At 44.5% G+C, this 25,203-nt stretch overlaps 2 protein-coding genes across 2 annotated transcripts; one reads left to right on the top strand and one right to left on the bottom strand.

Annotated features, from left to right (window-relative positions):
• Positions 1–261: 261 nt before the first annotated feature.
• LOC123117208 (pathogenesis-related protein PRB1-3-like) lies at positions 262–1,017 on the bottom strand. The gene has a single exon (XM_044538025.1). The coding sequence runs from the start codon at positions 989–991 to the stop codon at positions 494–496; it is 498 nt and encodes a 165-aa protein (XP_044393960.1). The 5' UTR covers positions 992–1,017; the 3' UTR covers positions 262–493.
• A 15,153-nt stretch (positions 1,018–16,170) lies between these two features.
• Positions 16,171–17,936, top strand: LOC123117207 (uncharacterized). Its single transcript, XM_044538024.1, has 3 exons — positions 16,171–16,710; positions 17,241–17,449; positions 17,787–17,936. The coding sequence occupies exons 1-3, from the start codon at positions 16,676–16,678 to the stop codon at positions 17,906–17,908; spliced, it is 366 nt and encodes a 121-aa protein (XP_044393959.1). The 5' UTR covers positions 16,171–16,675; the 3' UTR covers positions 17,909–17,936.
• Positions 17,937–25,203: the final 7,267 nt, after the last annotated feature.

Raw genomic sequence — 25,203 nt, 5'->3', positions numbered from 1 at the left:
GGGTGAGCCATAATGACAGATTGGGTGACTGTCACGGTGGGAGTGGCCTATGGCGTGGAGGAGGGAGCGCGAGTCTCAGGAACAAGACCTAGTGTGCCCTCTCGAGATCTACTCCGTTTTACGAGTTGGGATCCGGAAAAAAAATGCACAACATAAAGAACAAGTGCGAGATGACAAAACGGAAGAAAGACACTTTGATTAGTGGTTTCTAAGTGTGCTGGGTTTTTTTCACAGGCACATATACCATGCACAGTATAATAGTAGAACCATATATTCATCCATAAACACTGCTTATACAATAACACAACTTATTACCTGAATCACAACGGTACATATATACAGCCGGTCTAAACAATATATGGCCTCAAATCCGGCCGGCTGGTTAATTATATATCACATCTGATCACACTGTGGTTATCAGAGCTTAATCATTTTATTTATGCAATACGCCGTACGTACATGCACGCTCGCATGCATGCATGATGCATATAGCCTAGTACGGGCTCACCCCGGGGAAGTTGCCTGGCGGGTTGTAGCTGCAGATGATGAACACACCGTCGCCGCTGTCGCAGACGACGCGGGCGCAGCCGATGGCCGTCGAGTCGCGCCACACCACCTGCGTGTAGTGCCCGCACGACTCACCCTCGGGCGCCGAGCAGGTGTTGCTGTCGTGGTCGTAGTACTGCTTCTCCGACACCCACGAATTCACGGCGTCCGTCGCCGTCCACTCGGTCCCGCCGCCTCCGTAGAGGTTCTCCCCGTACGGCCGGCCATCAGGAGTATGGATCAGCTGGCAGTCGCCGCGGCGCTGATCCGCGTAGTCCTGCGCGAAGGCTGCCACCGTAGCGTCCCATGTCACCTCCCCAAGGCCCACGTCGGCGCGCGCCGCGTTGTGGGCGTCCACGAAGTCCTGCTCCGAGTTTTGGGCCGTGACCGCCATGGCCAACATGAGAGCTACGAGCAACACCCCTAGCTTCGTCGAGTACTCCATCGCTGATGAAGAGCTTACAAAACTAATCAAGGAAGATATATCTGTAACGATGAGATAGACTGCCACCATGCGTACGTTGTGTATTTATACTGCCTGCACATGATCGATTGCTTCTCTGAGGTATAACTAAGCTTGGAAAGTTTCATAGAAAAAATAGTTCTCAACGAATTACACTGGTCAAATTCGAAGCACATGTGCGCGCGTTGAGGTAGTCAGATATAATCGTCCGCGGCCTGTTATTTCTTCTGATCGAGATTACCTCTGCCGATGTGGAGGAACTTCGATCGTCATTTGATCTCGTGGCACGAAAATAACTGCATCATCTTCATTGGCCGAGAAGAGGTCAGGTCGTACTAGTCGGGACACACGTACCTACTCCCTCCGTTCCAAATTATTTGTCTTAGATTTGTCTAAATACGGATGTATGTAGCATTAAAGTGAGTCTAGATACATCTGTATCTAGACAAATCCAAGACAAGTAATTCGGAACGGAGGGAGTAGTAGTTAGCCAACTAGGTGCTAGTGGTACAAACGTGTAAAATGATTAAGTTCAAGAATATTTCTTTCGGGTTCAAGTTGTACAACTTGTTAAGGCAATTGGTACTCGCACACGTAAGAACCTTTTTTTGCTTGTAATTGAGTTGTTCTAATATTGTGTGCTGGTTGCTACATAGAATTTATTTTTCCGTTGGCGATAATATATGAGTAGCTAACATACCTCTTTTATTTTGCTTTGTCATGCCTCTGTCATTTTCATGTGGATCGCAACTTTCGTAACATCCCCCCTACCCCCCTCCCATGCACCATTTTTTATTACGTATAGTGGCTAGAAGCCAATTTGTGCTTCTCCTCGGAACAGGACAAAAGTCAGTTTGTTCTTTAAATTGGAATGTTGTTTGTGGTCCTTGTTGTTAGCCAAATGAGTGTTAATTTTCTTGTTCAACTTCAAGCGAGATTGATTTAACCTTGGCCATGGTCGCGGAAATCTTATTTTGAACGTACCACAACATGCTTTTTATATAAAGTGGGGCGTGAGCTTTTTCGGTAACGTGGCACAACTTAATCAGCGGAAAGTTGTTTTTGGCTCTTCTTTTGTCTTTCTAGCTATACTGCAACACTATGATCATATTGATGTCCTAGTGCATGGTACTTGGAGATAAGAAAAACTCGGCAACTATACAATGTGTGCCAGCAGGAATGATGTAAAGTGATATGCCTCGGCAAAGTGGTCGATCAATGATACAACCGTGGGTGAGCAGATAGAGGCACGAGACAAGTAAAGGGAGTGTCGAAGACGACGGGAAACATGACTGAGATCGGCTGCAGTGGTGGAAGTTGTGCGCATGACCATGCAGCTATAGAAGTGGGACCCAAGGCAATGATTTGCCGAAGTAGTGGGATACCGAGTGTGTGTATGTGCATTATGACAGAGCGGTGCATCGTGTGATGTTATCAGTAGAGCGAAAGAAATAGTTGACCGGCAAAAAGAGGAAGGAAAGTCGGTAATATTATGCTGAGTGTTTCTAGTTTTTGCTCGGCAAATTGGGTTTTATGCTGAGCACCCCATGAAGTGACACTCAACATACAACCGACCACTCACCGTATGCAGTTTTTCTTGAGTGAATGGCAATATGAATTCTGTCTGTACGAGTTGTATCCGAATAAAGAGAATGCACAACATAGAGAACAAGTGTAAGAGATGAAAAAATGAAAGAAATAAGCTTTCATTAGTGGTTTCTATATGTGCTGATTTTTTTTGCCATAGCAAGGCCACAAATACCATAATCAACATAATAGTAGAACTATATATTCATCCATAAACATTGTTTGTACAATAACACAACTTACTTGAATCATAGCAATACATAACACTAGTAGAAAAAGAGCCTTTTGTCCCGGTTCGTAAGGGCCTTCTGTCCCGGTTTTTGAACCGGGACTAAAAGGTCCTTACTAATGCCCTTGGCCTTTAGTCCCGGTTCTTACCCGAACCGGGACAGATGGGCCTCCACGTGACCGCTGCGGCCAGCCCAGGCAGGGGGGCCTTTGGCCCCGGTTGGTGACACCAACCGGGACCAATAGGCATCCACGCGTCAGCAGCTGGCTGGAGCTGAGGTTTTTTTAAAGGGTTGGTTTAGGGGTTTTGGGGGTTAATTTAGGTTGTTATTAGCTAGCTAATAGAGAGAAGTGTCCTCTCTTATATATCTCCGTGCTTGGTTTACCAACGCTACTACTATGCCTAACGTTAACATGGCTTAGAATAAAGTGAAGGCAACATATGGTGCATGTCGAAAGTAATACTAATCCTAACTTGATCAAGTTTGGATTGTACTACTTTCGACATGCACCACATGCATGTTGCCTTCACTTTAATCCAATCCATGTTCATTTCACCCGCTCGCATCATGCATCATCATATATAAGTCCTACTAATTAATTAATCATCATCATACAACTTCTACTCGTTATTAATAACAAGTCATACGATCATCATCCTCATAGTCATCGAACCAACCCTACTTAATTGTTATTAGCACATGATCATCATTATGAGGTATAAATACCCTCTTTAAGGTAAAATAGCATAAAACAATATAAACCATGACTCTCCATTATGGAGAATGGAGATCATCCTGTCTCCAATTCTTGCGATTCGCTTCCTTTTGCTTTCAAGAATCTCCTTATGACTGTCCATACATTTTTTCCATTATTCGATTATCATGTCTCCACTTCTTTTAGAAATCCAGTATGGACAGTTGAGATTCATAGGACGACCTGGTTGTATGTTCAAAACATCAAGGAGACTGTGCGTATACATCAGATAAGGCACACAATCATTCGAGATTATCTGTTAAAAAACATAGTAATAACTTCGTAGTTAGCAATGATGTACTAGTTTTAGAAGTATGCAAAAGATGCACGGATGTCGTAATAGTAAAAAACTTACCAGGGTATCTCCATGGTAGTTACCGTAGTTCAACACGTGCACTAGTATGTATTGACCATAATGTTGAGGAGTTCGATTGTAGATATTGTAATTCTCAAGATCATTACAAAATGTGATCAGATGATTTTTCTCCTTATAAGTTAATTCAGAGCCATCGGTGTAGTGGGTTTTGTCTACCATCTTTCGCACATTCTTTGCAAATGAAATTAAGCTGTCAATGGAAATAAGCTGTCAACTATTTTGAAATAAACAATATAAATTACTTAGTAACTATGCTTTAGAAGCTCACATAGGGGAAGAATTGGAAGCGTATCAACAAGGATCCAAATATCCATATTGTCTTGCTCGATTTCAGGATCATCAAGATCCATGGTGACAAACATACCCTCATCAAAACCATACATCTTGCAAAGTGCTTCCCAATTTTTGCAACCAAAATGGGTTCACTCTCAGAATTGTACAGCTTTACTTCAAAATCCATACCATGATGGGTCCTTAGGTGAATTTTGTTTGTTTCCATACTTTCATGGTCTTCAAAACCCATCCTCTCCAAGACACAGCGTCTTGCATAGCATGGGATAAGCTAGTCGAATCGGAAAAGATGAAAAGTACACGTTAAAATAGTTGAAGTCGTGCTTAATTACGAAAAACACTATTGTCGTCGTTGTGTACCGTTTCAACATCGAAGGTCTCCTTGAGCTTAATGCTGAAGCGCCAATCTTCGTCCAGCTCAATGAACCTGTCGCACATACCTCGGCCGTCGTGGCACCAGTCGCACTCCCCCGGGCGGTTTTCGTCGTCCGAGTACGACATTTCCTATGTTCATAATTCAAATATTAAACTTGTACAATTAAATATATGTACTAAAAAACTCTCAGCTCATGTGGTGTACATATTCGACCGTCGGTGATGGTAGCTCCTCCTTACATTCCCGAGTACATTACACCAAATTGTCTAGCACACGGCAATGAAGGAGAAGCTACCCCCACGACAACAGTCAGTATTCTTCGTCCTCTCATATATATATATATGGTTGGTGTCGTGGAATTAACACGTCAGATGTCCTTAGTGTCAGGACTTAGTCGCGAGGCCAATGCATCTATGTGGTAGCTTGAGAGGGGTTGAGCGGAATCAAGAGACGCAACACAAGACAAAGATTTAGACAGCTTCGGGCCCCGGGAAACATCATCCGGTAATAACCCTACATGTTGTTTGAGGCTAGATCTCATTATCATCATGAGAGAGTCGCCGTAAACCGGCTCTCCTCTAGTTGTGTCTAGCCCTAGAGATTGTTTCTTTCCTCTCCCTCTTTGGGGAACCCTGCCCTCCTTACATAAGTTAAAGGGGTGGGTTACATGTAGAGTCCATCTCGGACTAAGACTTAAACTATTTTGACTTCCCTTCCTGGGCTTCTTAACGTCTGCCGGTTTAACATTGTCTGTCGGTTTAACATTGTCTTCCGGGTTATGATTGACTTAACACCTGCCGGTGCTACCATCTGTCTTAACTCTGTCGGTTTAACTCTCGCTGGTTTACCGTCTGTCTTTAGCCATCTGTCTTGACCGTCTGCCTTAACTGTCCGCCGGTTTAACAAGTCCCGGCCGGATTACGACTCCGGCCAGGTCATACCGCGGGGTATATCCCCAACATTAGCCCCCAATTTAATTTGGATTTATCCATGTTAAACTGACTCTGATCATCCTTAAGTCCTTGTCACTTCCTTCTTCTAGAAAATCTGGTTTAGTAGGCCAGCTTCATAATCACCTTGCTGACATTAGTTTCTCATAGAAAATATATTGTGAAGAATAACTCCTTTGATTCAGCTCCCAATGCTTAAAAACAATATTGGTCCTTGAAATACTCATCTGATCTTCAACCTTTTTAAGGACGTAGAACTTGTCGGTTTATGATTACCATCATTGTCGGGTTATAAAAGTTGATAGCACTGGGTCATACTTGTAGTTAACATCCAGCTTGGAAATATACCTCTTATATGCCTATCACTTGTAGCCCCCAAGTCTTAAGAAGGTAGCATAGCAACATCTTAAGACTTGCTTCAATATAAATATCACAATCTTGAAGAAATCCTTGTTGTTCATCTCAATCACTAGTCAGAATTGAGTATTCCACATATGTAGCCCCCAAGTGCCGGGTTGTCATGCTTGCAGCAACCTGGTACTTGTAATTGCCTGATGCTCATAAAAACTTCAACCAGTGTAGCCCCCAAGGGCTGGGTCGTTATGCAATAATGAGCAAGGACTTCGTAAATATAATCTTGTAAACTTTGAACAGCAACGTGTAGCCCCCAAGGGCCGGCTCAGTAAGATAATATTGAGCTGGGAATTTAATATATACTTCAATGAAAATAACACCATATAATGTAACCCCCATCATGGGGCTTGAATCCACATCCACAAGGTTAAGAGCCTTGTGCTTTACCAACTGAGTAGTGGACCCTTTCAATCTAATGGATAAAAAGCTTTGTACCTTGAATTGTTGACAGAGGCAATTGGTAGCCCCCAAGGGCCGGCTCATTACGATGTGATGAGTCGGGTCTTCGATAACGTGAGCAAAAAAATGACTTTGCATTAGCCCCCAAGTGTCATGGTGCATGCTTGCAACGACATGAGACTTGTGTATTTGATGTAATCTCAACTTGAAAAATGTAGCCCCCAAGTGCCGGGTTGTAAGCCTACAGCAACTCAGGACTATTCCTTCAATTGTAGAATAAATCATATCCATTGATAATATGATAGCCATTGCGCTAAAGCGACTTTGAAAACCTTGATCATAATACTGGTTATTGATAACCATAATAAAAATCCAGCCATGTTGGCTATTTGAATAATATACCCAATGATTTATAAACGCATAATTCCAATGGCGCAATCCAAATATATACTGGCGACTTATAGTCCAAAGCCAGGCCGGGTCAATAAACACCGGATTATAAGTGATTATGTACTGAGAACTTGTAGTTGAAAGTCGAGCCGGGTTAATGAACACCGGGTTAATTTGATGAATGATAGTCATACCGGGTCAATAGACGCCGGTTCAACAGAAAATTTATCAAAAGAGAAAAAATCTTGACAAAGGCAAATAAAACCGTGTAGTCGAGGCTTTTCAAGGGCTGCCAGGCCCAAATTCAAGGCTTTTCATGGGCTGCCAGGCCGCTGAGTTAAACCATTTTTGCAAAGCCTTTTAAGATGGGCCTCTAACTAACCAATCGTCGTTTTAACTTTGACAAGTTTAGGTTCTGTGTAAGATTGACTTGTCAAACGTTCGGCGGGTCAATGCAGGATTACCTGAAAAGGAGTGGCTTACTTGATGAAGGCAGGTTAACCCGGGTTTTAGGTGAATACACCAGGCTTCCAAGCCGTGCTTCATAGCATATTACAAGGGTCCTTTCAAACTCTTTGTTGCAGTGCACAAAGAGCCCCCAAGTAACTTTGTGAGCTGTGCTCAATGGGTGCCTATGTTTGAGCTGTGCATAGCAACAAGACTCTCTTTGGCACCTTGGGTGTGAAGCTCCCAAGCTTTGTTATGGCGTGATAGCTGGATTAATAGACAGAACCCCGCTTTGTCAGCTGAAGCCCCCATGTAACCAATAATATGATAAGCCAATCAGGCGTGATACCCATGTTTGAACCGTGCATCATGGCAACAAGCCCTCTTCGTCAACCTTTAACTTTTTGCAAGAAATAAATTCTTCTTGAACCGGGATTTTGAACCGAATATTGAGAGCGTCAAAGCTTTATGCAAGACATCTTTCCCTTGAACCGGACCTTAAACCGGAATCTTTAATTTCAGCTGGAATTTTTCTAACTGCCTTTAAACTCGAACTTGCGAGGAGTTTAATTCTTTTGGAACCGGACATTCTTAAACCGGATTTCAGAGCGTGATAGCTTTGTGGGAGAACATATTTCCCTTGAACCAGATTTTAAACCGGAATCCTTTTTGATGACCCGGAACTTCTTCCTTAAACCAGGATTTTGCAACTGTCATATCCTTTCTAAGCCGGAAATTTTCTGATGGCCTTTAAACTTTTATAAATATAACAATAGCCTCCGGGACCGGGTTTCCCTTCAACATCCTGAGGCACTTGAATTTGCTGAGACTGGCAAGACTTGCTGCGTCATATCAACGTAGCCCCCGAGTCTTAAGATGACTCAAGGACTTGTCTTGAGATTCTTCGTACTTAACCATAGCAGAAGGTATATATCATCGGTGTTAATAACGTGATGTAAATCCACAAAAGGTTGAGGTGACTGCGGCGAGTTATAAATGATCCCGTATGAGCCGTGTCAGCAACTCGGCCAATGGTTTCTTCCAACTGGCTGTTTGAAGTTGACCAAACTGTAGTGGCAGTGATTTGTACGCATGTCTATTGAACCATCCAGCGCAGACATCGGCTGATGATAACTTACCTCCAATTTGCTGAAAGAAAACCGGGCTACCCAAGCTGTGACTTGCTCATACGCAATGAACAGCTCATACGCAATGAACAGCTCATGCAGACAGGTGTGGCCTGGCGTGTTGATGTAGACCAGGTCACGATAGACGGACGGGAAATACATCCGCAGCATCAGAGGTGGCACAGACGGATGAGTCGGCCGTGACGTTGTAAAACCGGTACGGACGAGCGAGTTAATCGCAGGCGCAGTCCCAGCTAGTTGATGTAGACTGGGCCGTACGGGCAGCGGCTCTTGTGCGCGTCCATTCATCATGTGATATGTCCCGGATTATCCCCAGATGGGATATTATCAATCCGCGGTGTAAACCACTTTTGTAATGAATAATAGTCCTATGTATAAAAATAATATACAAATCAAAGTAATTATTCTTTTGATGAAAACAACATGTACCAAAAATAGTCAGGAAAGATAGCACCTGGTATTTTTTTGTCGGATGAACATGGATACTGGATCAAAAACATATCAAACTTACGATGTGGCCCTTGCACCGTATCACCCTTTCTGAGTAATGACTGCCTTTAAATGCTTTGAAATCCGTGCTGATGCTCTGAACGCACATCAAGTGTTCATAACTACTTGGTGCATGTAAACATTATTGCTAGCAGCGCTGCTGAATAATGTTTTTCCTTTGGTCAGTGTATCAGACTGGTCATTGGAGGACAGTGTATCAGACTGGTCATTGGACGTCTGGACGCGCAAATTAAAATATTTCCCGTGTCTGCTTCATCATGAGATGCCTTGACGTGTGTAATACAATTAAACACATTAACAGTCGCGTAAATGGCGCTAGCTCGCGTACTCCACCTGTCCACTTTTCTGTGATTTTACTGTGCGCTTTTACTATGCAAAGAGGGAAAATAAATCGCCTCGCAGGCACACTTCTGTCTCTCTCGAGCGCGCTCTCTCTCTCTCTCTCTCGATTCTCTCTCGGCCGCCGGCCGATTCCGGCCGTTGCCGGTGGTCTCCGGCCCCGCCCAGCACTCCCTCGTGTTCTTCTCGATCCGGCGTATCTTCCCCCACCAACTCGATTCGACGCTCGCCTCCTCCTTATGCGCCCGTGGTTAACCCTAGCCGCCATTGTGGCAAGCGCACGACGTCGTCATGGACGCCGGCGCGGCTTCGGCGCCCCTAGTGCTCATCCTTGACACCTCCTGCCCGCTCTCGCGCGTCACCGAGATCGTCGGCCTAGAGTCATGCCCCGACGCACGTGGCTGCCCGCACCAGGCCATCCGGGCCGCCTACGCCATTGAGTCCGCCAAGCCGTCCCAGTCCGTCCTCGTCTCTGTCTCTGGTCGGTGACAGCATGTAGGTACATCGCTTTCTTTCTCCCATGATCTACTCTTTCTCTCCCATATACGTTGGTCTGCACTTCTCATATCTGAATGGTGATTACTTGTAGTTGGAGTGGAGGATCTTGGATTTGAGTACGTGAGGGAGGAGGAGCAAGACAAAATTGATAAGGCAAGAATTGTTTTCCCCTCAATTCAGGTTTCTGTTGCACCTCCAAAATTCTAACTCAGATATAAGTGTGTTTAGATCAGATTTAAGGGTATTGTTTAACCTGAACTTTGTGTTGGGCATTGGTTCCTCATGAATTTTACCTACCTCATCAGTATCATGTGATCTATTTATCCAAATCTATGCCGTGGTCTCCTATTTCTCTTCTGCGTGTTGGAAGAACCAAATTTTGCTCCTGAAAATGCAATATTGGTTTTAAGAATTGAGAAATTGAAAGATTTGTGTGCTATCAAAGTGCCTCGTTAAGTGATTTGCTTAAAATGTGTAAGTTGGCAGCTCTTCATTCTTTAACTGTCATATTTCACTCTTGTTTAAAAGTTGTTAACTGATAGCAGTGCCTTCTCTAATGTTGTTTTCCGAGACGCAAGACTCTTATGCTCATGAAGAAGAAGCTTGTTCCATCACTATCTTGGAAGATGGGAAGTCTAGGTGCGAGTGGTACAATAATTATGTCGAGTTGTATTTCAAAGTGTCTTCTCTTTAGTGCTAATTAATGATCCGTCATCTATGAACACCGTGTAGTCAGATAATGCGTACACATACGTGCAGAATAGACAGAGAGGAGCCTTGTCTTCTTATGAACATGGATAGGTTGTCGTATAACAGAGGGTGAGAGCTAAGCTACTTCCAATGGTATAAACTAGTGATATAGAAGAGAACTAATGCCTCCTATGAGCGGTGAATTCCACTATTGATGCATCTTCGTTCTATTTTACTTCAGAGTTCACTAGTAGAAAAGGGGCCAATGGTCCAGGCCGGTTCAGCCCATTAGTCCCGGTTCAATCCAGAACCGGGACCAATGAGGGCATTGGACCCGGTTCGTGAGCCCCAGGGGCCGGCCGGGCCACGTGGGCCATTGGTCCCGGTTCGTCTGGACCTATTGATCCCTGTTGGTGGGACGAACCGGGACCAATGGCCCTCGCTCCTGGCCCACCACCATTGGTCCCGGTTGGTGGCCTGAACCGGGACCAAAGGACGACCATTAGTCCCGGTCCATTCCACCAACCGGGACTAAAGGGTTGGTCCTCGTTGCGGCCAAAGTTTAGTCCCACCTCGCCAACCGAAGGGGAATCAGACCGGTTTATAAGCCCCTCCCTCTCTGCCTTATTGAGCTCCTCTGAAAATGAAAATAGATGCCCTTATATAGGGAATTTAGCCTAAATTCATACGAATTTCTCTTGAAATTTGTTATGAATTTAATTTGAATTTCCTCTATAAGCGCATCTATGCTCATTTCTGAGTAGCTTTTTATATAGTTTTTTTCTTTTTTGCTATATTTATTTTTTTCTTTTTATTTCTGAGTTATAATAAGTCATTAAAAATAAGCATCTATGCTCATTTTTTAGTAAAGTTAATCATAACTATTTTTTCTTCTATTTATTTTTGAATTGTAATAAGTCATTAAAAATAAGCATCTATGCTCATATTTTAGTAAAGTTAATCACAACTATTTTTTCTTCTTTTTATTTCTGAGTTGTAATAAGTCATTAAAAATAAGCATCTATGCTCCTTTTTTAGTACAGTTAATCACAACTATTTTTTGCTTCAATTCATTTCTGAGTAGTTTTCTATATAGTTTTTTTTTCTGCTATATTTATTTTTTTTCTTTTTATTTGTAAGTTGTAATAAGTCATTAAAAATAAGCATCTATGCTCATTTTTTAGTAAAGTTAATCATAACAATTTTTTCTTCTATTTATTTTTGAATTGTAATAAGTCATTAAAAATAAGCATCTATGTTCATATTTTAGTAAAGTTAATCACAACTATTTTTTCCCTTTTTATTTCTGAGTTGTAATAAGTCACTAAAAATAAGCATCTATGCTCCTTTTTTAGTACAGTTAATCACATCTATTTTTTGCTTCAATCCATTTCTGAGTAGTTTTGTATAGTTTTTTTTTCTTTTCTGCTATATTTATTTTTTTCTTTTTATTTCTGAGTTGTAATAAATCATTAAAAATAAGCATCTATGCTCATTTTTAGTAAAGTTAATCATAACTATTTTTTCTTCTATTTATTTTTGAATTGTAATAAGTCATTAAAAATAAAAAAGAGGCGCAATGCTTGTTAATTTGCTTCAAGCCTTTCGGAATAGTGTCAACTGCACTGCACATAGCTCTGTGCAGTCTACCGTATTCCTCAAGGTTTGAAGCTAACCAACGTGCAGGAGCATTGAGCCTCTTCATCATCGTCTCTGCACTCAGGGCTTATAAACAGCTGCGAGTGCCTCTCGCTTGGCGAGGTGGGACTAAAAAAACAGCTGCAGGAAGAATCAACAAAAAAACAGCTGCAGAAAATAAAAAAGTAGTTAGACGGGTCCATTGGTACCGGTTGGTGGCGTCAACCGGTACCAATGCCACTCTTTGGTCCCGGTTGGTGGAATCAACCGGGACGAATGCCGCTCTTTAGTCCCGGTTGGAGCCACCAACCGGGACCAAAGGTCTTCGTTTCCCGCCCTTTAGGCTGCTGAAAAGAGGCCTTTGGTCCCGGTTGGTGGCACCAACCGGGACTAAAGGGGGCATTGGTCCCGGTTGGTGCCACGAACCGGGACCAAAACCTTTGCTATATATACAGCACTTAGCGCGACTTCGATCTCTCCTGCTCCACTCCCGTCGCCGAGCGTCTCCCTGCCGCCACCTCGCCGTCGCCGCCCCGCCCCGATGCCGTCGCCACCACGCCCCGCCACGCCCCGACGCTGTCGCCGCCCCACCCAGCCCCGCCCCACGCCGTCGCCGCCCGCGCGCCTCGATTGACGTCGCCGCCCCGGCCCGCGCCGCCTCTCGACGCCGTCGCCGCCCCGCGCCGCACCTCGCCGTCGCCGTCGCCGGCCGTACGTGAGCACCTCGCCGTTGCCTTCGCCGGTCGTACGCCGGCCACCGTCATTTTTTTGTTAGATTAATTAGATTTTTTTGTTAGGTTAGATGTGTAGTAATTTAGATATGTAGTTCATAGATTTTTTTGTTAGATTAGATTTTTTTTATTAGATTAGATGTGTAGTAATTAATTTGTTTATATTATGTTAGATTTTTTTGTTAGATTAATTAGATTTTTTTGTTAGATTAGATGTGTAGTAATTTAGATATGTAGTTCATAGATTTTTTTGTTAGATTAGATGTGTAGTAATTAATTTGTTTATATTATGTTAGATTTTTTTGTTAGATTAATTAGATTTTTTTATTAGTTTAGATGTGTAGTAATTTAGATATGTAGTTCATAGATTTTTTTGTTAGATTAGATTTTTTTTGTTAGATTAGATGTGTAGTAATTAATTTTGTTCATAGAATTTTAATGATTTTTTTGTTCATAGTATTTAGAAAAAGGAAAAAAATAAGAAGTAGTTTATATATAGTTGATCTAGCTAGTTGATTTAATAAACTAATTTATTTTACTATATATAGAAGTAGTTTGTTTTTAGTAAGTACTACTTATTTATTTATAGTAAGTGCTTAGTAGTTGAACTAGATAGTTGATTTAATTAATAAAACTACTTCTATTTAACTATATATAGAAGTAGTTCCCGCATCGACGTCGGCGATGCCTATCCCGCATCCTCGTCGTCGTCGACTCGGCGGTGGAGGCCTGCTTGGTCAGGGCCATGTTCGGGACTGGGCTCCGCCGGGCTGGTATTGGGAGGTGCTACCTACCGGGGGACGTAGGTTGGTGAGGAGGCAGCCCGTTGTTGACCCGATCCTTGTTTGGTGGCGGTCGCGTGGGCCAGTGACGGTGGTGAGGCATCCGGACACCGCGGAGGTGGTACGTCACCGTGTCAGCGAGGAGGACGAGCACGTCCGTCGCTACATGGTTGCATTGGAGGGCAGGTTCGACAATACCTGGCAGGTTCTTCAGGGATCTCACTGGAGCTATGATCCTGTGATGGTTCCTTATCTTTGGGTGTCCACCGCCCGCGTCGATACCCGTCGGGCGCTACGGTTCTAGTTGTATTAGTGATAATATTCGACGATGTACGGACACCAAGAGATGATGTACTTTTGCTTATAATTATTGAATGCATGCTAATTTGAATACTATACTTTATTTTATGATTTGGTTTTTCTTATTTTATGATTTGGTTTTGCTTATTGAATGCTCATATTGGATAAGTTCTCCTTCATTCCCGTGTGCTAGACAATTTGATATAATAATGCATTCCGGAATGAAAGGAGGAGCTACGTACATCGATCATCGATAGTCAACCCGTGATTAATAATAATGATCTAGTTTAATATTTGAATTATGAACGTAGGCCGGAAATGTCGTACTCATCGGACGACGAAAACCGCCCGGGGGAGTGCGACTGGTGCCACGACGACCAAGGTATCTGCAACAGGTTCATTGTGCTGGACGAAGATCGTCGCTTCAGCATTAAGCTCGAGGAGACCTTCGATGTTCATACGGTACGCAACCGACGATAATAGTTTTTTTCGTAATTACTCATGACTTCAACTATTTTAATCATGACAATATTTTTCATCTTTTCCAATTCGACTAGCTTATCCCATGCTTTGCAAGATGCTATGTCTTGGAGAGGATGGGTTTTGAAGACCATGAAAGTTTCGAAACCAAAAAAATTATCCTAAGTACCCATCATGGTGTGGATTTTCAAGTAAAGTTGTACAATGCTCAGAGTGTAACCCATTTTGGTTGCAAAAATTGGAAAGCACTTTGCAAGATGTATGGTTTTGATGAGGGTATGCTTGTTACCATGGATCTTGGTGATCCTACAATCGAGCAAGAGAGACCTACGATTTTCGTCCTTGTGGATACACCTCCAATTCTTCCCCCATGTGAGCTTAACATAGTTATTAAGTAATTTATATTGTTTATTTCAAAATAGTTGACAACTTATTCTCCATTGACAGCTTATTTTCATTCTTCAAAGAATGTGCGGAAGATGGTAGACAGAACCTACTACACCGAAGGCTCCGAACTAACTTATCAAGAGAAAAATCATCTGGTCGCATTTTGTACTGATCTTGAGAATTACAATGTCTACAATCGAACTCCTCAACATTATGGTCAATACGTGTCACTAGTGCATGTGTTGAAGTACGATAACTACCATGGAGATACCCTGGTAAGATTTTTTACTATTACGACATTCGTGCATCTTTTTGCACACTTCTAAAACTAATACATCATATCATTGCTAACTACGAAGTTATTACTATGTTTTTCAACAGATAATCCCGAATGATTGTGTGCCTCATCTGATGTATACACACGGTAGCCTTCATGTTTTGAACATACAACCAGGTCTTCCTACGAATCTCAACTGTCCATACCGGGTTTCTAAAAGAAGTGGAGACATGACAATCAAAGAATGGAAAAAATGTATGGACAGTCGTAAGGAGCTTCTTGGAAGCAACATTCAGCGAAGGGCAAAAATTGGAGACAGGATGATCGCCATTCTTCATAATGGAGAGTCAGGGTCTATATTGTTTTATGCTATTTTACCTTAAGGGTGTTTAGGTCCTACCTGATACTGATGATCATGTGTTAAGAACAATTATGTAGGGTTGGGTTCGATGACTATGAGGATGATGATCGTATGACTTATTATTAATAACGAGTAGAAGTTGTATGATGATGCATGATTAGTAGGACGAGTACTTGTTATTATATATGCTGATGTATGCGAGCATGCATGAGTTATTATATCAGTGGGTAAAATGAACATATATAGCAGCAGCGTTGGTAAACCAAGGACGAAGATATAAGAGAGGACACTTCTCTCTATTAGCTAGCTAATATAACAACCTAAAAATAACCCCCAAAACTCCTAAAGCAGCCACTTTCCAAAAAAAACATGGACTTTTGGTCCCGGTTGGTGCCACCAACCGGGACCAAAGGCCCCCGACTGGGCTCGGCGCACAGAGCCACGTGGAGGCACATTAGTCCCGGTTCTTGTTTGAACCGGGACTAATGGGTGGAGGTATTAGTAACGGCCCATTAGTCCCGGTTCATGAACCGGGACTAAAGGCCCTCACGAACCGGGACTATTAGGTGTTTTTCTACTAGTGGTTGAGAGAAGATGCAAAAATGTCATATTCATGTTCGTTCATAAAACTTGAGGAGTTTGCTGATACTTCATCTGGGAGTGGTGTCCCTTCGTCAGTAGCAGCAGCAACAATCCCAGAATTGCCACGGCTGCATGCTGAAGTCTGCAATTCGATGTTCTTCTATTGACGTGGGCTTTTAGTCAGATTGTTGTGCAGCAGGGTTGACTTTTTGTGAGTGAAGAAACTTGATATTGGAGTAACGATAGGTTTGGCTGGGAGCAACTTTTTGTATGGTATAGTGTCCATGGTTTGAATAGTAGTGGTCGGATAGCAGTAGCAGTTGACACTTTATGGCTAGAAGGCTTATGGATTTGAACTCCAGATTCAAACTTTGCTTTTCATGCTTTTTGTTTGCAAGCCTTGTTTCTTATGGTCTGTGTTCAGAGTCACCTTCATACGACATGAGTCAAGTCCGGGATATGAGGGGCAGTACGATGCATACATAGTGGCTAAGAATGCCAAGTGACCGGTGGGATGCCCTTCAAGAAAATTCATCTCCATTAAGGACCTACAAGAGATCAAACTTTTTGATTCCAGGGAAAGAACTTCTACTTTTATTGTACTCTCTGGTTGTTGTGCAAATACGTGAACAATTTTGTCACCTTGTAGATTTCAAATTAGTGATTGCAAAGCCTTATTGGATTGCCGCTTTTGAATGGCAGGGACTCGTGAAGCACAAAGAGTGACACATGGAAATGGCGTGCAACCTACTTACACATAGAATGTATGCTTGTGATCTTGCATGCGTCTTGTATGCAAAAAAGCTCTTTGGTGTATGTAGTGGTAGTTTGCATGATAAAAAAATAGAAATCAGAATTCAAACTTTCTTTTGCGAGAAATCAGAATTCAAACTGAATAAGCTTTATTCCATCTTATGGATACAAGATGGTAACAATAATCTTTAACATGCATGTCAGGAGACTCGGGATGGTTGATCGACACATGCGTAGTCACCATGTTTATTACTCTCCGTTACCAGCATACCCCATGTGTTGATTAATTTGTCCGCATGTGTTGATTAATTTGTCCTCTGTATGACTAAATGCAGGTATTCATGAAGTGAATCAGATATATAATGATAAAACCTGTAGTTTTGTTATCAAAGCTTACACATTGTGTCTTGCTGTAGATGATGTAATTGTTTTTTGCATGTCTAATTTTCACTATGGACTAAGATCTTCATAATGTTGAAACTGAATTTGAGAACCGTGCTCTTAAGCTATGTCCTTTAACAATTTTTTCCGTCTTTTGCAGATTTCAAGAGATTGTTCCTTCAAATGCTGGAAATGTTCTTGGTACTGAAGATAACATTCTGACAAAGAAGCGGGTATCACTTATTGATCACCAGGTGATGAATATATTGGTGGGGATGCAAGAAATGGACCATATTTTTCACCATTCCCATATGGCTATCGTACTTCAACACCTATGGAAGAAGATGATGAGCAGCCAAATACTTCTAGGTATTATCTTTTGGCATGTTCCATGAAAATTCACATTTGCAAATATTTTTGCTTAGTAGTCCTAGGCGCGTGTTTGAACTTTGGTGGTGTTCTGTGGATTCATTTAGGTCTTACCTCTATAGATTTTGGTATGTTCAGTTATGCTTCTTGAGCATTGGTTTTTGTGAATTAACTCAGGCTGTACCTCCAAAGATTTTTATATGTTTTGTTGTGCTTCCTGAGCATTGATTTTTGTGTATTTAGTATGACTGTACCTCCAGCAATTTTGGCATGTTTAATACTTAAAGTATGCTTCTCGAGCAACGGTGATGATGTGCTTGATATTTTTCTTTTGCAGTTCCTATTGTAAATAAAGCAAAAGAAGTTTTGTGGCAAAGATGCAGACCGCAAGACCAAACTAAGCCTTCCATGAGTCTCTCATTTTTTGAAGCTCTCACAAAGAAGTTAAGGCTTTCGTAGCATGTTATGTAGGAAAGTTATAATCATTGATTAGAAAAGCCTCGAATGCTCCTCTCACCCTGGTGAAAAAGTTGTGAATGATGTTCTATAGAGATTTTAAATTTAAGTGCATGGTTGTCAATGAGCTTAATCCTTTGTAAATCCAACAAGATTCTATTGATGTAGTTCTATTAAGTATATTCTTTCTTTTTTGACATCTGGCGCTCATCTGGGTTGCATACGAACGTTCAAAACTCTAACGGCAGGATTTGTGCGCACAGGTTTGCTCAGGAGGCGCGCTAAGGGCACGCCCCAGCCTCTAGTGAGTGATCTGGAGGGAGTACTTTAAACGAGAATGCTCCATATCCCTTGGTCTGTCTCGTCCCCACATGCTCATCTCAATATTGATAGAACGAATTTAGTGCGTCAGAAAAGCAGTACATAGGGCGCGTGTGCGTCAAGCGGGCCATCGGGTGTAAGGGCGGCTCAGCAATACCAGCAGGTTAGAGCCAAGATGCAAGAAGGCTGCGCGGCTAGAGCAGCGACCCGGGGACGACCATCTCACAGCAGCCAGCGCTGGCGGACGCGGCTGGCAGCCCGCTGTCGCGGCGACTCAGTAGGCGCACAAGAGGCCGAGTCGGAGCGGGTCAGAGCGAAGGCGAAGGCGCGCAGGTCAGAAGGCCGAGATGAAGACGGTTCGTTGCAGCCGCGACTAAAAGCGGAGCCTTGGATCGCTCGGCGGGTCAACTGATGCACGGGAAGCGGAGCCGGTGATCGGCGTAGCGGCATAGGAAACGGTCAGGGCCGCAAGCACGGAGCAGGTGCAAATTGGGCGCAGTTGATGCGTACGGGAGTGAAGCTGCGGCGGTTTAGAACGGTGATGGTGACCCGGCGCTGGCTGAAACACAGCTGGCATCAACGACTGAAGCTAGGCCGCGGTGGTAGAAGCGGAGCACCGCTCGTGTCTGGGCGGTTCAGCACTGAAGCTAGGCCATTGGGGCGAGGCACCGGCAGGTCGGGGCTGCACGGCAGCCCGGGTTGGAGAGGCGGCGCAGCCAGGGCGGCGACTCGCGGCTGATTTGACGAGGCGATTTGGCGAGGCGATGGCGGTTTAGAGCGGAGGTGGAACACAACGGGGCGATGTAGAGAAAGCGCAGAAACCAGCTGGAGTGGAGCGGAACAGGCCGCAGTTATGCCGGCTCAGGCGTGGCCACGGCGGCTCAGGCGTGGCCTCGACAGCCTGGAGGCGAGCGGCTGTTAGAATAAAACCAAGTCCAACTGTAACCTACCTTGTACAATAATATTTGACACAATTCTAACAAACTTCACGTTGGCGAATATTCTTCACCACCTTGAATTCATCCATGCATCGAACCTCCTTGTACATTGGACTTGAGATACGCCATGAGCACCGCTTGTAACGCCCCAGATATACTTTCCATATTTGTATCCAACTCTTGCCGTCTCCGGCGCTAAGTTATATTTATTTCTCGGGTTTGGGTTTTGTCTCCGTGTGTTGTTTTTCTTTTTCGTGCATCTCTTATCATGTCATCACGTGCATTGCATTTGCATACATGTTCATCTCATGCATTCGAGCTTTTTCCCCGTTGTCCGTTTTGCATTCCGGCGCTTCGTTATCCTCCGGTGGTCATTTCTAGTCTTCTTTCGTGTGTGGGGTTTAAACATTTCCGGATTGGACCAAGACTTGCCAAGCGGCCTTGGTTTACTACCGGTAGACCGCCTGTCAAGTTTCGGGTCATCTGGACTTCGTTTGATACTCCAACGGTTAACCGAGGGACCGGAAAGGCCTCGTGTGTGTTGCAGCCCAACAACCCCCCCCAAATTTGGCCCAAAACCCACCAAACTCTGCTCCATGTCCTAGAGCGTTCGATCACGATCGTGTGGGCGAAAACCGCACCTCATTTGGACTCTCCTAGCTCCACTTATGTCTATTTATAGACCCCCTCCTCCAAATCCCGGATCCCCTCGTCTCAAACCCTAGTTTTAAAAAAAAACATCTCCTCGCCAGATCCGCCGCCGACGGACGTGTCCGGGCGAGCCGGACAACGTCCGCCGCCGCGCCCAGCCAGCCGCCAACCGCCACGTGGCCCTCCTGCCACCGCGCCCGCGCCCACATCGCCGGCCCGCGAGGGCCCGGGACCGGCCCTCCCCGCCGACCGCTCGGGCCAGAGGCGCCCGCACGCCGCCGCCCTTCTTCTCCTCCTCCGGCCGCTGCCCCGCCGCCGCTCGTCGCCTCGCCGGGCCGCCGCAAGCCGGCCGCCGCCGCCCGCTACCGGCAGGCGCCGCCCCGGACGCCGCCGCCCGCGGTCGCCGCCTCCTCCTCCGGCGCCGCCCGACCTCCTCTCCCTCACCCCGGCCTCCTCTTCCCCCACTCCGGCCGGCACCGACGAGCTCCGGCGCTGGTCATCCTCGGGAGACGCGCAGGTGAACAGTACCCCGGATCCAGATCTGGATCTCGGGTTGACTTTTTACCTCTAACCCTAGATTTTTGTGCCTACTTTGACTGCTCGTATCTCTGTAACCGTAGCTCCGTTTTGGGCATATGATATATCAAAATCTTCGCCTCGACATGTACATCATTTCATTCCATTGCATCATTTGCATTTGAGGTCATCTTGATGCCCAAAATGCTGTTAGAAGGAGGCTTCGTGAGTTAAATTGCAGATCCGTTAGTTCATCATGCACTTTTGTCATTTTTGCCATGTTTAATTCGTGCATGATATGCCTGTGCCCCTTTGGGATGAATTGTTAAGCATTTTGTCTTCTTTCCAGTGGTGCCACCCATGCATTTTTAGGATGTGTGTGTTGTCTTGTGCAAGCTTGCGAAGAGAGGTACCTGAGATTGCTGATTTCAGAGACTTAGTGATTTTCACTAAGTCTGGGATATTTTAGTTCGTGATGCTATATGTCCAGCTTGTTTCCTAGTGATCCGTGCCTCTTTTGAGGATGATCAGTAAGGGAGTTTTGATAATTATGTTATGCTCTATCCATCCATGTCTTTGTTTGCATATGTGGAGTGCTCTAGGTTGACTCAATCGAGCTCAACTTTTGCTTCGTTGTTAATCCGGGCAGATCGTCAACTTGTTTGCGATTTTGCCGATGCTACCGTTAGTGTTCCATGCATGCTATGCCTTCGTTCTTGCCATGTGTAGCTAGCACTTTGTGCCTTCTTGCTGGTTATATGCTTTCCTTGCCATGACTTGCACCGTAGTGAGTGCATCGAGCTCGTTTACATGCCTTCGTGAGTTATATTTCAGCGTGTCTCAGTTTTCACTAAGTCTGAAAACTGATTGTGTTCGAGCTATGTTCGTGAGCTCGGTAGAGTATTTTGTGAACCCTTTTGGCCCCAGGTCACTTTGGGTGTTTTTTTAAGCTTGTTGAGTAGCTCCATGCCATGTTCTTACTTGTCATGTTCAGGTTTTCTATCATGTTGTTTTGCTGCTCCGAAGAGAGCATCGTGATCTGAAATTTCAGACTAGTGTTAATTTCACTAAGTCTGAAATCTGTTTTGCATTTGCGTTTTAGCCATGCTTGTTTGAACCTCTTAATGGATGAATTTGCCTATGGCTCAGTGCTAGTGTTTTGTCAACCATCTTGTGTACATCACTGCCATGTATTTTGTTTTCATGTTTGGTGGCTGTAGCATGTTCATTTCGTTGCATTTAGATGCCTACTTGCTGTAAATCGCATACCGGTGTCATATCTTAAAACGCTCGCCATTTCCAAACCGTAGCTCCGATTCCAATGATCTTTATATCGTTTTCAAGCGATTTCATCCCCTCTATCCAGTGGCACACTTGGTTTTCCAAGTTGATGCCAGGTTCATGCATTTCCTGTCATATCTTGCATTTTGCATCCCGCATCGCATCCCGCATAGCATATCGTCATTTCATCATATTGCTTGGTCTTGCCGTGGTTGATTGTATCCTTGTTGCTTGTTTGTCTTGTTGGGTAGAGCCGGGAGACGAGTTCGCTACCGAGGAGCCCGTTGAGTTTGCTTGCGAGGATCCAGTCAACTCTGACAACTGTGCAGGCAAGATGATCATACCCTCGAAATCACTACTATCTTTGCTATGCTAGTTTGCTCGCTCTTTTGCTTTGCCACTGCTACGATGCCTACCTTTTGCTTGTCAGCCTCCCAATTGCCATGTGATCCCCTAACCCACCATTGTCCTAGCAAACCGTTGATTGGCTATGTTACCGCTTTGCTCAGCCCTTCTTATAGCGTTGTTAGTTGCAGGTGGAAGATTGGAGCCGTTCCTTGTTGGAACTTTTATTTACTTGTTGGGATATCACAATATACCTTACTTAATTAATGCATCTATATACTTGGTAAAGGGTGGAAGGCTCGGCCTTATGCCTGGTGTTTTGTTCCACTCTTGCCGCCCTAGTTTCCGTCATATCGGTGTTATGTTCCCGGATTTTGCGTTCCTTACACGGTTGGGCTATTATGGGAACCCCTTGACAGTTCGTCTTAAGTAAAGCTCTTCCAGCAATGCCCAACATTGGTTTTACCATTTGCCACCTAGCCTTTTCTTTCCCTTGGGTTCTGCAGACTCAAGGGTCATCATTATTTTACCCCCCCCCCGGGCCAGTGCTCCTCTGAGTGTTGGTCCACCTGTCAGCTACCGGTGGCTACCAGGGGCAACTCTGGGCTGGCCTACCCGTACCTAGGACAATCTGAGTGTGCCCTGAGAAAGAGATATGTGCAGCTCCTATCGGGATTTGTCGGCACATTCGGGCGGTGTTGCTGGTTTAGTTTTACCCTGTCGAAATGTCTTGTTGTACCGGGATACCGAGTCTGATCGGAATGTCTCGGGTGGAGGTCTATTCCTTCGTTGACCGTGAGAGCTTGTCATGGGCTAAGTTGGGACTCCCCTGCAGGGATTGAACTTTCGAAAGCCGTGCCCGCGGTTATGGGCAGATGGGAATTTGTTAATGTCCGGTTGTAGATTACTTGAACTAAACTTAATTAAAATGAATCAACCGTGTGTGTTACCGTGATGGCCCCTTCTCGGCGGAGTCCGGGAAGTGGACACGGTGTTGGAGTTATGCGTGCGCAGGATGTTCCTTTAGCTTCTCGCTCGTGCTTCGCCTTCTCTTCTCGCTCTCTTTTGCGTATAAGTTAGCCACCACATATGCTAGTCGCTTGCTGCAGCTCCACATATATTTGCCTTATCCATTCCTATGAGCTTAAATAGTTTTGATCGCGAGGGTGCGAGATTGCTGAGTCCCTGTGGCTCACAGATACTACAACTCCAGATGCAGGTCCAGGTGATTCCGCTCCAGGTGACGAGTACGAGCTCAAGTGGGAGTTCGACGAGGACTCTCAGCGTTATTATGTTTCCTTTCCCGATGATCAGTAGTGGTGCCTAGTTGGGGATCGATTCAGGACCTTGTCGCATGTTGGGTTCTTTTCTATTTTGGCGCCGTAGTCGGTCCATGAGTGTTTGTTTGATGGATGTTATTTATGCACTCTGATGTGACGTGGCGAGTGTAAGCCAACTATGGTATCTCCCCCTTTTATTATGTATTACATGGGATGTTGTAATGATTGCCTAACTTGCGACATTGCTTTCAATGCGGTTATGTCTCTAAGTCGTGCCTCGACACGTGGGAGCTATAGCCGCATCGAGGGCGTTACAAGTTGGTAATCAGAGCCATCCCCGACCTTAGGAGCCCCCATTGCTTGATCGTTTTTAGCAGCCGAGTTGTGTCTAGAAAAATGTTTTGAGTCCTTAGGAATTATATATCGGAGAGCTTAGGAATTCTTTTACTTCCCAGTCTCCTCATCGCTCTGGTAAGGCATCCTGATGTAGAGTTTTGACTCTTCTCTTCTCAAATTTCACTAAATTTTTTTTAGGATCACGCGAGTATCTTGGTTTTGTTCCGATGGTTTTGTGACGAGAACATTGTTCTTGGTGCCTCCTGTCTTTAGGGGTTGTGGCAGTGTCCCGGGGAGTTGAGCTCCGAGGTGTTGTCGTCACAATTTTATCGTTGCAATTCTGGTATACTTGAGATATGTTCGCCGACATCGGAAATCTCTTTTATGCAGTTCGTTGGTGAGATAACCTCGACGCCACCCAGTACTGGGGCGGGAGTTCGGGAGTATCGCCATAACTTGTATAACGGATGCTTTTCGAAGGTTGAGATAGATGGTTTCCGAAGGTTTCCTGGTTATGTGTTGAAGGATGGATACAGCTGGATGTAGGATTTGCTAGTTTGGGTGAGATATTGTGCTTCCCCTGTATCCCCAACACCTGATTGCATAACCAGAAAGGTTCGGGAATTTCATAGGTGGGAATTCTAGTAGCTCTAGTTCTTCTTCCACGGATATTGGTTTGAGATTGGGATTTCTTACCGATTATTCGTTCTTGATCCGTACCTTGTTGATTTATTTCTCTACCTTAATTCTTCGTGGCTTCCTCAATTTATGGATATGTGACCACTTCAAGAGAAATGCATTCGTTCATTCTGTTCGGATGTGAAGACTATATGTTGCAATTTTCATTCCGTTGGATTCAGCTTCTATATTGTTGTCTATCAGTGTGCTAATGGTGGTCAACCTGTTCAGGATGGCTCCTCCAACGCGCACGACTCCGAATCCTGATCCGCCTCCACCTCCGCCTCCTCCGGAAGCATGGCAAGCTGTGATGGCCGCTACTAATGCAAACACACAGTTGATCATGCAAATTCTCCAAGAGCGCAATCAAGGCAGTCAAGGGAATCAAGGCCATAATCAGCACCACTTTGCTACACTGAACCAGTTCCTTGCTAATGGCCCAAAGACGTTCAGCGGTTGTGTTGAGGCTACCGATGCTGACGATTGGCTAGTGGATCTGGGCAAGCATTTTGAATGCAGCAACGTCAGGCCTGAAGATTTCGTCAAGTTCGCTTCTTTCCAGCTCAAAGATCAGGCTGCAGAGTGGTTCCAGCAGTACAAGGATTCCAGAGGTGGACGTGTTATCACTTGGAATGATTTTCGTCAAGATTTCCGCGCTCATCACATCCCTCAAAGTGTGGTTGAGAGTAAGCGTCAGGAATTCCGCAATCTGAAGCAAGGCTCTTTGTCTGTCTATGACTACAACAAGTTGTTCCAGAAGCTCGCCCGTTTTGCCAAGCAGGATGTTCCTGATGAGAAGAGCATGATCTATCAGTTCAGGGGTGGTCTTCGTGAGGAAATTCAGCTCGCTCTTGTCCTCTTTGAGCCGTTGAGATACGATGAGTTCTACAACATGGCACTGAAGCAAGAGGCTGCTCAGTTGAGGTGTGATGCTTCCAGGAAGCGTGCCAGA

This window comes from Triticum aestivum, chromosome 5B (genome assembly GCF_018294505.1).
Source record: "Triticum aestivum cultivar Chinese Spring chromosome 5B, IWGSC CS RefSeq v2.1, whole genome shotgun sequence".
Lineage (NCBI taxonomy): Eukaryota > Viridiplantae > Streptophyta > Magnoliopsida > Poales > Poaceae > Triticum > Triticum aestivum.
Note: the sequence above shows the minus strand (reverse complement) of the source record. Positions and strands in the feature narration are given on the sequence as shown.

Coding starts and splice junctions, on each gene's coding strand:
- LOC123117207 (XM_044538024.1), top strand. CDS start 16,676: ATGGAAATGGCGTGCAACCTACTTACACATAGAAT. Junction 16,711..17,240: donor AACCTACTTACACATAGAAT/GTATGCTTGTGA, acceptor CGTCTTTTGCAG/ATTTCAAGAGATTGTTCCTT. Junction 17,450..17,786: donor GAGCAGCCAAATACTTCTAG/GTATTATCTTTT, acceptor TTTCTTTTGCAG/TTCCTATTGTAAATAAAGCA.
- LOC123117208 (XM_044538025.1), bottom strand. CDS start 991: ATGGAGTACTCGACGAAGCTAGGGGTGTTGCTCGTAGCTCTCATGTTG.